The sequence below is a fragment of the Pygocentrus nattereri genome, chromosome 2 (assembly GCF_015220715.1).
Source record: "Pygocentrus nattereri isolate fPygNat1 chromosome 2, fPygNat1.pri, whole genome shotgun sequence".
NCBI classification, from domain to species: Eukaryota; Metazoa; Chordata; class Actinopteri; order Characiformes; family Serrasalmidae; genus Pygocentrus; species Pygocentrus nattereri.
The window spans coordinates 375,626-387,500 of record NC_051212.1 but is presented as its reverse complement, the minus strand read 5'-3'; the positions used below and the strand labels follow the sequence as shown (position 1 = coordinate 387,500).

Genomic DNA, 11,875 nt, shown 5'->3' with positions numbered 1-11,875 from the left:
AAAGACATAAAAAAAACCTTCAAAGACAAAACACAGCCTTTCATTAGTAAAAGTATGAACGCGCCGCTGAAATCGGAGCCAAAGTTGTGACTGTTTGCTTCAATAAACGACGTTATGCTCATTAGAGAATTAGAAAGGAACATAGTTGGACGTTGGGTTGGTTAGACAAGCCGAGCCAGATCAGAACGCCGCTGAAAATACTGAAATGGATTCAAAACGTGAGGCTAAGAAAGATTTTAACTTCTCATGTAACAAATACATAATCGGGCCCATCACCATCATGATCATACACGCCTGGACCAATCATTAAACAAGCAACTGCAGTCGGTCAGTCAGAGAGTTTTCCACTCTGATGTGTTTAAACGTTGTAGTTTATTGTGAATGTGCAGACAGTCTGTTGATCCACTCAGCACTCACGGCTTCACACAGCTCAAACACTCTGCTGAGCTGGCTTGAGTTTAACACGAGACCAAATATTCACTACAGGGTTTAAACCTGGACTCTGACCAGCCGGAACCAGCAGTACCACTATTATATTCTGCGCTTGGCCCATTTTACCCAGGAGTGTAGATGACAATTAACTACCATGTAAATAACTGAAAGTATCAATTTAGAAGCCTAAAGTGGCCAAACAAAGGCTGTCGCTCTCTGGAGTCTTTACAGCAACAGCTTAGTCGTTTTATTGTTTTCGTAAGACACGATGTGCCTCAGTAAATTCGTTTACATCTGCTTGACTCTGATAAAAGCGCAGCCAATTCACCTCCTGATTTCTTTACAATACAAACGTGATTGTGAAAAAGACTGCAAGGAGGCGCTGATGTAATAACCGTGACAGTCCTAACCAGAATAGCTGAAATGCTGTTAGTGCACCATGTTCCTCTTACCTGAACGGTGATGATGGCGATTTTCAGGATCTGCAGCATTAGCTTCCATGGCTTGCGTCCTCTAGCCCGATACTTCTCACACGGGCTCATGAAGAAGTATTTGAGCTTCCTCCTGAGATCCTCTAGAGCCTCCGGGTCAGCTTTGGTCACTTTGCTGAGGGCCGAAATGTTCCCATTGGAGCTGCTGCCCACTAAAGCCTGCTCAGACATCAGTGCAGCCTCAGAGCACTCACAGTGTGAATGAGTGCTGTGGAGGATCTGAGATCACACAACTACTGTCACTACTGTCAGCTCAAACCGGTAGAACCAGTGTCTGAGTCTGAGTGACCGGCGGTGAGCTTACAGATCAGATCTGCTCGAGGCCACGTTCCGTCTACAAAGAAGCTCCATTCATCTCAGCTTTATCTCCATCTTCATCCAGTCTGTTCACATTCACTGCATTCACCTGTCCATCATGACCAGCACCGCTGCACACATTCAGCCTACAGCAGTTTAGCTCCACCCATTCAGCCTACAGCAGTTTAGCTCCACCCATTCAGCCTACAGCAGTTTAGCTCCACCCATTCAGCCTACAGCAGTTTAGCTCCGCCCATTCAGCCTACAGCAGTTTAACCCTGCCCATTCAGCCTACAGCAGTTTAACCCTGCCCATTCAGCTATAGCAGTTTAGCTCCACCCATTCAGCTACAGCAATTTAGCTCCACCCATTCAGCCTACAGCAGTTTAGCTCCACCCATTCAGCCTACAGCAGTTTAGCTCCACCCATTCAGCCTACAGCAGTTTCGCTCCACCCTTTCAGCTACAGCAGTTTAGCTCCGCCCATTCAGCCTACAGTAGTTTAGCTCCCCCCTTTCAGCTACAGCAGTTTAGCTCCGCCCATTCAGCCTACAGCAGTTTAGCTCCACCCATTCAGCCTACAGCAGTTTAGCTCCACCCTTTCAGCTACAGCAGTTTAGCTCCACCCATTCAGCCTACAGCAATTTAGCTCCACCCATTCAGCCTACAGCAGTTTAGCTCCACCCATTCAGCCTACAGCAGTTTAGCTCCACCCATTCAGCCTACAGCAGTTTAACCCTGCCCATTCAGCTACAGCAGTTTAACCCTGCCCATTCAGCTACAGCAGTTTAACCCTGCCCATTCAGCTACAGCAGTTTAGCCCCGCCCATTCAGCTACAGCAGTTTAGCCCCGCCCATTCAGCCTACAGCAGTTTAGCTCCACCCATTCAGCCTACAGCAGTTTCGCTCCACCCATTCAGCCTACAGCAGTTTAGCTCCACCCATTCAGCCTACAGCAGTTTAGCTCCACCCTTTCAGCTACAGCAGTTTAGCTCCACCCTTTCAGCTACAGCAGTTTAGCTCCGCCCATTCAGCCTGAAATTATATTGATTGTTTCAGTCCATTTTTAATACAGGATCAGATCTATTGCAGTAACAGAAACTCTGACTGGTTCTAAGGGATAAACGAGGTTGTAAAATAGACCTATAGGAAAATAATTACGGCTGGTTTTGGTACATAACGTCCCACCCATATGCACACACTGCCTGAATGAGCACGGCTACTGAACTTGAAACATTTTCAGAACAACACATTTACACCACTTTCATAAAGTACTCCCAACACAGGAATGACTGGCAGCGAAGTCCATTTACCAAACTTTATGATTTTTCAGCATCAATGAATGAAAACATTACATAATCATGACATGAACATACGTTTAAAAACCACATAAACCGGCATTTGGATATAAACAACGTTAAAACCAGATGAGGAACAGCTGTATCTGCGTGGTCTGTGTGAATATCAGCAGTCCGGCCCTCAGAGTGCAGAGATACTCAGACTCATCTAAACCCTCACAAGATGCACAGGCCAGGCATTACAGACAGGAGAGTATAACCCCCAACCCCAGTCCCGTCCCCGCTCCGGACAGCCCGGCTCCAGCACGGGAACCACTGAAAAAGTCTGTCACCAACCGGTTATTCATCTTCGTCTCGACAGTGCGATGATGTGATCTATATATTTCAGCATTCCTGAAGAGCTCCGTGTTTCCGGAGCGTGTGAGCAGTGAGCTCTCCGAAAGCCCTGCGCTGATAAGCACCCCGATTACCACAGATAATGACTGTAGGCATCCTGTTCCACCACCTTCCAGGAATTACAGCACTGACTGAGCCAGTGGCGCCCCCTGTGTTCAGATCCATGATCTGAACACTGTCGCCTGCACTGGACTGGGAAAAGCTGAACAGGGCAGATGTTCGGAGTTTGAATTAAAGTAAAATCTCAATTTTGATAATCGGAAGTGTGATTTTCCTTTTTTTACGGCAAATTGACAAACCAAATTCCTAGAGGATTACCAAAATAAACATCTTCAGTCAAATACAGCAACAAGCCACCGGCATACGGAGAACAGAACAAAACACAGGCAACAGCAACACATATGGATGAATTCTATGAGAAGCACCAGTTCACAATGTTTCAGACGCAGTTACAGACACAACAAAAGATGCTACATCACCACAAACCTGCTTATAACCTAACCTTTCCCTTTATACAGTATTCAAATGAATATTCATGAGGAGATCCTGACTAGTGTACCGTTAAGACTGAAAACGGCTCAGAAGATCCGCCAGTGTGACCAACTCTGTCTCTGACTCCAGTCCTATCCAACTGTCAGTATGCATTCTTATTACACGATATCGGCCCTGAAACTGCGAATATATTTCAGTTTCCTTCCTGGACGTTTAGTATTGCTCTATATGTGCAGCTGTCTGTATGGTTGTTTTCAACAGCAGTAACTGATTAACTGCCTGATGCTCACGGTAAATTTGTCAGTGTGTAGATGTTCTTACATATGACTTAAAGAACCTGAAATATCCCATATGGAGTCAAATTGCTTTTTTTTCTCAAAACGGGAGAAGGTCCTCACATTGAGCCCTGAGGAACACAACCACCTTTACCCTAAACACCCACAGCTCAATAACTGGCGTGAATTATTAATTACAGTTTTCTGATGGAGCTGTTCTTACCTAATTTTATGTCCCACTCTGGTTAAGCACAGTCACATTTACATCTGCAAGGTGTCCCGACGTTCCAAACCCTCAAAGTGTGTTACCGACAGAAGGAGTCAGGGAGCGGGAGCGTAATGGCTGGAAGTTGGCATCCCCGCTGCTTCCTGTGCTTCCGCAGGCCCCAGCGTCCATATCCTGACCCTCTGCCTCCAGCTCATCAGGAAGGGGTGGGGCTCCAGGGTCGCCGGGTTTAGGAAGGCAGGATGACGTGGAAGAGACGTTCAGACTGGCTGCAGTGGTGCCGACCGACAGCGGGCTGCGTCCCCTTCCCTGACTGGGAACGCAGTGCAGGTTCAAGGAGCTGCTCATCACAGAGGAGGCAGGGCTTCCCTCCCCGTCAGGGTGGAGGCACATGGTTGAGCACTTGTCATAGTCGTAGAAGTCAGTCTTCGAAAGGTCATTAGAAGCTCCAGACGTGCACTTGGAGGTCGAGTAACCCGAGCTGGACACACCTGCTGCTGGAAAAACAAACCTGTCTGAGACTCTTCAGTTCAAGCACACAGACCGACACCCTGATGTTCCAGTCCAGCTGCCATCAGGATATCGGCCACTGATCAAACTCTGTCTCTGCCCGTTTTCAAACTATCATTTTTTCTTCAACAGCGTTGATGGAACACATTTTGATGCACATATTATTTAAAAAGCGTGATGTGTGAGAACTGTCAGCGTGAGGAACCTTTAAAGGTTTAAAGAACATTCACATTATATAAAGGTTCAACATACCAATACCAATAGGTACAAAGTAAAATAATCTTCACATAATGTGGAGGTTCCTTTAAATGAAAAAAAAATCACATCTCATTTACAGAAGTGGTTCTCCACAGAGAAATCCTTTGAAAGCTCCTTAACAGAACCAAAAAAGTTTCTCTGTGGCATCAGCAAAGAACTCTTCTGGGCAGTCTAGTGTTGCTCTGAATGAAAACTCATCCACATCCATTTCAGCTAAACCTAAAGCTGCCGGCTGCAGGGGCTGGACTTCCTGAGTGGACATATGGATGTGTAGGCAGGACATCTCCAGAGTGGAATCTGTCTGGATGTTATAGCAGCTCTCAGATGCTGCGTTTAATTCTAGGTAAAATCTCCTCACCCCGGACGTTCCTAAGCAACGGTTCTGGTACCGAAAGCAGATTCAACTACATTCATAACCACAGACACTTCAGATTCTCTGTGTTTGTCTACAGTCTGAACTCAGCAGCTCTGATACTGAATTTGGCAAAACACCAAGCGAGTACAGTGTTCCAGTCCCCCAAATCTTTTCCATAAACACATTCGGCAGGGACTCCGAATTCAGCACAACACCTACAGTCTAAAGCATCTGCCCTCAACTCTCAGCTCCACAGAGACGTTTGGTTCACAGTGAGTCACACGCGAGTCACACGGTTTCCAAAGCCAGGGGTTTTCGACCTTTTCCAGCCTGTTTATACACACGAAGCATATCAGCCCACAGGAAAACGAGAGCCAGCGATTAAAGGCAGTTCTCTGTCTCTGAAGTGCTGACAGTGAAACCCTGAGAATGGGGGCTGAATAAGATCCGACCGGTTCGGTCACAGTGACGTTAACGCTCTAACGTCTGTTCAGAGGGTTTTCCCGATTCATCTGAATTACAGTGAGCTGAAATCAAGCGCGGAGCTTCGCTCGCCGGCCGTTTTTAACAGCAGCAGCTCGAGCTGCAGTAACCGTATCAGAGCAGATGAGAGTCTTCAATCCGCCGGCTGATTATACTGCCTGCACAGGGTGGAACGTGCTGCTAGAACAGAAGGAGAACCAGCTTTGTTAAAGAACACATGTCTATCACCGAGGGACTGAACCGAAGCGGACCGAGACGTGCGGGTTTTGCCAGTTCGTGGTTCAGCTGTTTGTCGGAGACGTCAGAACGATCCTCAAACAAGGAAGGAGATTATGTTCTCAGGTTTTTATTGCTTAAAGTGACGTTACTGGTGCAGTACGAACGACTGCCTCACTTAAGTAGCTCAGGCCCACGGACCACTGGTGGTCTGCGGCCCACAGGCTGAGAAATCCTGTCCTAAGACATAACTACAACTCCGCTCCACCTTAATGGGGAATTCCACTGTATTCCTGCATAATTTAGTGGCTCAGATGTAAGCAGAGTCGTCCAGAGCGATTTGGTGTGAACCGCTCGGTTCTAGATAAACTTACCGAGTCAGAGCTGCTCACAGTGGTGGTGATAGGAACCAGACGTCCCCCTAAAAGCTCCTCACAGTGGTGGTGATAGGAACCAGACGTCCCCCTAAAAGCTCCTCACAGTGGAGGTGATGGGAACCAGACGTCCCTCTAAAAGCTCCTCACAGAAAGTTCCTACATGAACTGGTTCTGAATTCACTGCCTGATGACTGAGACGCTGTTTTATGAGAGTTTAGAGAACTTCAACTCCATTCATGGTGGAGGGAGACATGCAGGGCGCTGTGCGGCAAAATAGTCCCCAAAGAAAACTCAGTATTCCAGATTTTCCACTGTTTTCCATCATCAGCATTCCATATGAACTCAGAAGACTCGTGTAGGTTCTCTGGTGGTTCTGGATGGTAAATAAAGTGTCTATATCTGTGTTGTAGTCATGGCGACGCCTGGTTCCCATCACCACCACTGTAAAGACGTCTGAACCACTTCACATCAAACCGCTCGAAACCTCTGATTACACCAGTTATGGGGAATTTGGAGAATTGGTGGAGTTCCCCTCCACTGAAGACCTGGATGTGGTTTGAGTGGGTGGAGAGAAGTTTTGTTGATGTATATACAGAGAACATTACATTAGCTTCATTAGCCCCGTAGCTCCAGCTCTAAATTAAAGAAGTACAACGTGACTCAGACTCTTCGTCTGACGGAGCTCGTCTGGAATAACGGGAACGCTGTGTGGATCACACATTCTGAGTGCTTATTAAAACTACCTTTCAGAGCCTCCAGCTTCTCGTTCTTCACGCGCTGCACCTCGTCTGTGATCTTGACGATGATGAAGTTGAGGGTCCTGCAGCGCTGGATGGACTCGATGAGGGTGTCCAGGCCTCGGGGGTTTTCAGCCAGCAGGTCCAGCAGCTTCCCGGCGCGTTTACCCCTCGTGCTCCTGCAGCTGATCTCCTCGGTGTCCTCGCGCGTCAGGATCTTCTTGGAGCGCAGGTAATCGAAATGCCGCTCTGCAATCAGCTTGTCCACCAGGTACGGCCGCAGCCTCTCCAGCACCTGAAACACCGCGTCACATCAGTGAGAGGCCGGACAGGAAGGGCGGCCACATTCCGGCCTGGTCGCCACTTAAACTGAGACTTAACAGCACAAAGTACAACTGCTGAGGATACGACGCGCCTGTTCATGTCTGACCTGGAAAATTTAGGGACATTTCTATTTTTTAACTTTACAAAAGGCACAATTAGCCCCAGAGTCAGAACCACCTGCCTCATTTCCACACTCACTCACACAGCAGAACCCGGCTCTCCCTCTTCCTATATCCCCTCTCCCTCTTTCTATATCCCCCCTCCCTCTTCCTATATCCCCTCTCCCTCTTCCTATATCCCCTCTCCCTCTTTCTATATCCCCCTCTCCCTCTTTCTATATCCCCTCTCCCTCTTTCTATATCCCCCCTCCCTCTTCCTATATCCCCCTCTCCCTCTTCCTATATCCCCCTCTCCCTCTTCCTATATCCCCTCTCCCTCTTCCTATATCCCCTCTCCCTCTTTCTATATCCCCCTCTCCCTCTTTCTATATCCCCCCTCTCCCTCCCTCTTCCTATATCCCCTCTCCCTCTTTCTATATCCCCCCTCTCCCTCCCTCTTCCTATATCCCCTCTCCCTCTTTCTATATCCCCCCTCTCCCTCCTTCTATATCCACCTCTCCCTCTTTCTATATCCCCCCCTCCCTCTTCCTATATCCCCTCTCCCTCTTTCTATATCCCCCTCTCCCTCTTTCTATATCCCCCCTCCCTCTTTCTATATCCCCTCTCCCTCTTTCTATATCCCCTCTCCCTCCCTCCCTCTTTCTATATCCCCCTCTCCCTCTTTCTATATCCCCCTCACCCTCTTTCTATATCCCCCCTCTCCCTGCCTCTTCCTATATCCCCTCTCCCTCCTTCTATATCCCCCCTCCCTCTTTCTATATCCCCTCTCCCTCTTTCTATATCCCCCTCTCCCTCTTTCTATATCCCCCTCTCCCTCTTTCTATATCCCCCCTCTCCCTCCCTCTTCCTATATCCCCTCTCCCTCCTTCTATATCCCCCCTCCCTCTTTCTATATCCCCTCTCCCTCTTTCTATATCCCCCTCTCCCTCTTTCTATATCCCCTCTCCCTCCCTCCCTCTTTCTATATCCCCCTCTCCCTCCCTCCCTCTTTCTATATCCCCCTCTCCCTCTTTCTATATCCCCCGCAACCTCTTTCTATATCCCCCCTCTCCCTCCCTCTTCCTATATCCCCTCTCCCTCCTTCTATATCCCCCCTCCCTCTTTCTATATCCCCTCTCCCTCTTTCTATATCCCCCTCTCCCTCTTTCTATATCCCCTCTCCCTCCCTCCCTCTATCTATATCCCCCTCTCCCTCCCTCTTCCTATATCCCCTCTCCCTCCTTCTATATCCCCCCTCCCTCTTTCTATATCCCCTCTCCCTCTTTCTATATCCCCCTCTCCCTCTTCCTATATCCCCTCTCCCTCCCTCCCTCTTTCTATATCCCCCTCTCCCTCTTTCTATATCCCCCTCTCCCTCTTTCTATATCCCCCCTCTCCCTCCCTCTTCCTATATCCCCTCTCCCTCCTTCTATATCCCCCCTCCCTCTTTCTATATCCCCTCTCCCTCCCTCCCTCTTTCTATATCCCCCTCTCCCTCTTTCTATATCCCCCTCTCCCTCTTTCTATATCCCCTCTCCCTCCCTCCCTCTTTCTATATCCCGTCTCCCTCCTTCTATATCCCCCCTCCCTCTTCCTATATCCCCTCTCCCTCTTTCTATATCCCCCTCTCCCTCTTTCTATATCCCCTCTCCCTCTTTCTATATCCCCCTCCCTCTTTCTATATCCCCCTCCCCCTATATCCCCCTTACCTCTTTCTATATCCCCCTCTCCCTCCCTCCCTCTTTCTATATCCCCCTCTCCCTCCCTCCCTCTTTCTATATCCCCCTTCCCTCTTTCTATATCCCCTCTCCCTCTTTCTATATCCCCCCTCCCTCTTTCTATATCCCCCTCTCCCTCTTTCTATATCCCCCCTCCCTCTTTCTATATCCCCCCTCCCTCTTTCTATATCCCCTCTCCCTCTTACTATATCCCCCTCTCCCTCTTACTATATCCCCCCTCCCTCTTTCTATATCCCCCCTCCCTCTTCCTATTTCCCCCCTCCCTCTTCCTATATCCCCTCTCCCTCTTTCTATATCCCCCTCTCCCTCTTTCTATATCCCCCTCTCCCTCTTTCTATATCCCCCCTCCCTCTTTCTATATCCCCCTCTCCCTCTTTCTATATCCCCCCTCCCTCTTTCTATATCCCCCTCTCCCTCTTTCTATATCCCCCTCTCCCTCTTTCTATATCCCCCTCTTTCTATATCCCCCCTCGCTCTTCCTATATCCCCCTTCCCTCTTCCTATATCCCCCTCTTTCTATATCCCCCCTCCCTCTTCCTATATCCCCCTTCCCTCTTTCTATATCCCCCTCTCCCTCCCTCCCCCTATATCCCCTTCCCTCTTTCTATATCCCCCTCTCCCTCCCTCTTTCTATATCGCCCTTCCCTCTTTCTATATCCCCCTCTCCCTCTTTCTATATCCCCCCTCCCTCTTTCTATATCCCCCCTCCCTCTTTCTATATCCCCCCTCCCTCTTCCTATATCCCCTCTCCCTCTTACTATATCCCCCTCTCCCTCTTTCTATATCCCCCTCTCCCTCCCTCCCTCTTTCTATATCCCCCTCTCCCTCTTTCTATATCTCCCCTCCCTCTTTCTATATCCCCCTCTCCCTCCCTCTTTGTATATCCCCCTCTCCCTCCCTCTTTCTATATCCCCCTCTCCCTCTTTCTATATCCCCCCTCCCTCTTTTTATATCCCCCCTCCCTCTTTCTATATCCCCCGTCCCTCTTTCTATATCCCCCCTCCCTCTTCCTATATCCCCCCTCCCTCTTCCTATATCCCCTCTCCCTCTTACTATATCCCCCTCTCCCTCTTTCTATATCCCCCTCTCCCTCCCTCCCTCTTTCTATATCCCCCCTCCCTCTTTTTATATCCCCCCTCCCTCTTTCTATATCCCCCGTCCCTCTTTCTATATCCCCCCTCCCTCTTTCTATATCCCCCTCTCCCTCTTTCTATATCCCCCTCACCCTCTTTCTATATCCCCCCTCCCTCTTTCTATATCCCCTCTCCCTCTTACTATATCCCCCTCTCCCTCTTTCTATATACCCCTCTCCCTCTTTCTATATCCCCCCTCCCTCTTCCTATATCCCCTCTCCCTCTTACTATATCCCCCTCTCCCTCTTTCTATATCCCCCTCTCCCTCTTTCTATATCCCCCTCTCCCTCTTTCTATATCCCCCCTCCCTCTTTTTATATCCCCCCTCCCTCTTCCTATATCCCCCCTCCCTCTTTCTATATCCCCCCTCCCTCTTCCTATATCCCCCCTCCCTCTTTCTATATCCCCCTCTCCCTCTTTCTATATCCCCCTCTCCCTCTTTCTATATCCCCCCTCCCTCTTTCTATATCCCCCCTCCCTCTTTCTATATCCCCCTCTCCCTCTTTCTATATCCCCCTCTCCCTCTTTCTATATCCCCCCTCCCTCTTTCTATATCCCCCCTCCCTCTTCCTATATCCCCCCTCCCTCTTCCTATATCCCCTCTCCCTCTTTCTATATCCCCCTCTCCCTCTTTCTATATCCCCCCTCCCTCTTCCTATATCCCCTCTCCCTCTTACTATATCCCCCTCTCCCTCTTTCTATATCCCCCTCTCCCTCTTTCTATATCCCCCCTCCCTCTTCCTATATCCCCCCTCCCTCTTCCTATATCCCCCCTCCCTCTTCCTATATCCCCCCTCCCTCTTCCTATATCCCCCCTCCCTCTTTCTTTATCCCCCCTCCCTCTTCCTATATCCCCTCTCCCTCTTCCTATATCCCCCTCTCCCTCTTACTATATCCCCCCTCCCTCTTTCTATATCCCCCCTCCCTCTTTCTATATCCCCCCTCCCTCTTCCTATATCCCCCCTCCCTCTTCCTATATCCCCTCTCCCTCTTACTATATCCGCCTCTCCCTCTTTCTATATCCCCCTTCCCTCTTTCTATATCCCCCTCTACCTCTTTCTATATCCCCCCTCCCTCTTCCTATATCCCCCCTCCCTCTTCCTATATCCCCCCTCCCTCTTCCTATATCCCCCCTCCCTCTTCCTATATCCCCCTCTCCCTCCCTCTTCCTCCCTCTTCCTATATCCCCTCTCCCTCTTACTATATCCCCCCTCCCTCTTTCTTTACCCCCTCAGCTTTAGTGTGAAGCTCGGTCTAGAGCGGTTCTTTAGTGTCTCTTACTTCCTTTTTCACTTCGGCCATTTCGTCTTCGCTCAGGTGAGACGCGTCCATCTCTCCCCCTCTCTCTCTCTCTCCCCCTCTCTCTCAGCCTCGCGCCGCCGCCGGACTCGCCCTTCACCTGGTCCAGCGGGTTTAGCCCCGGTCTTTAGTCCCGGATCGGGTCTCAGACCGAATGAAGCCGCTCAGAACTAAACTCTCCCGGAAAGCTCAGCGCACGCGCGTCGCTCCCTCACTCACACACAGGAACTGCGGAAACTTCCTCATCGCGCGCGCCTACGTCAGCGCTCGTGCTGCTCATGCACCAGCTCCTTCAGTTTCGCTGCGTTTGATCTGCAACACATCCGTTAATGTGACCTCACACACGGCGCGCGCAAGAGTTTAACACCCATGTGAGTCTGTTGTTGCTGTCCTTATTTGTTCGTCTGTTGCTCCCCACTGTTAACATAAATCTGATATAA

At 49.5% G+C, this 11,875-nt stretch overlaps 2 protein-coding genes across 6 annotated transcripts in view; both read right to left on the bottom strand.

The window, feature by feature from the left end:
- Nucleotides 1–1,429, bottom strand: part of mcoln3a (mucolipin 3a) — an 18,912-nt gene extending 17,483 nt beyond the window's left edge. For 3 of the 4 annotated variants that reach the window (XM_037532286.1, XM_037532289.1, XM_037532305.1), the window contains exon 1: nt 885–1,429. In XM_037532286.1, coding sequence (XP_037388183.1) covers nt 885–1,094 — 210 coding nt within the window. In that variant the 5' untranslated portion in view covers nt 1,095–1,429. The remainder of the gene's footprint in view (nt 1–884) is intronic. The other variant, XM_037532298.1, reaches the window with a different exon arrangement.
- A 1,079-nt stretch (nt 1,430–2,508) lies between these two features.
- bcl10 (BCL10 immune signaling adaptor) lies at nt 2,509–11,656 on the bottom strand. Of its 2 annotated transcripts, none has more exons than XM_017686386.2 (3): nt 11,418–11,656; nt 6,849–7,137; nt 2,509–4,400 (listed from the first exon to the last, which is right to left on the bottom strand). In XM_017686386.2, the coding sequence occupies exons 1-3, from the start codon at nt 11,466–11,468 to the stop codon at nt 3,976–3,978; spliced, it is 765 nt and encodes a 254-aa protein (XP_017541875.1). In that variant the 5' UTR covers nt 11,469–11,656; the 3' UTR covers nt 2,509–3,975. The 2 variants fall into 2 exon arrangements, with proteins under 2 accessions (XP_017541875.1, XP_017541874.1); XM_017686385.2 differs by having other exon boundaries at nt 2,509–4,403; nt 11,418–11,655.
- Nucleotides 11,657–11,875: the final 219 nt, after the last annotated feature.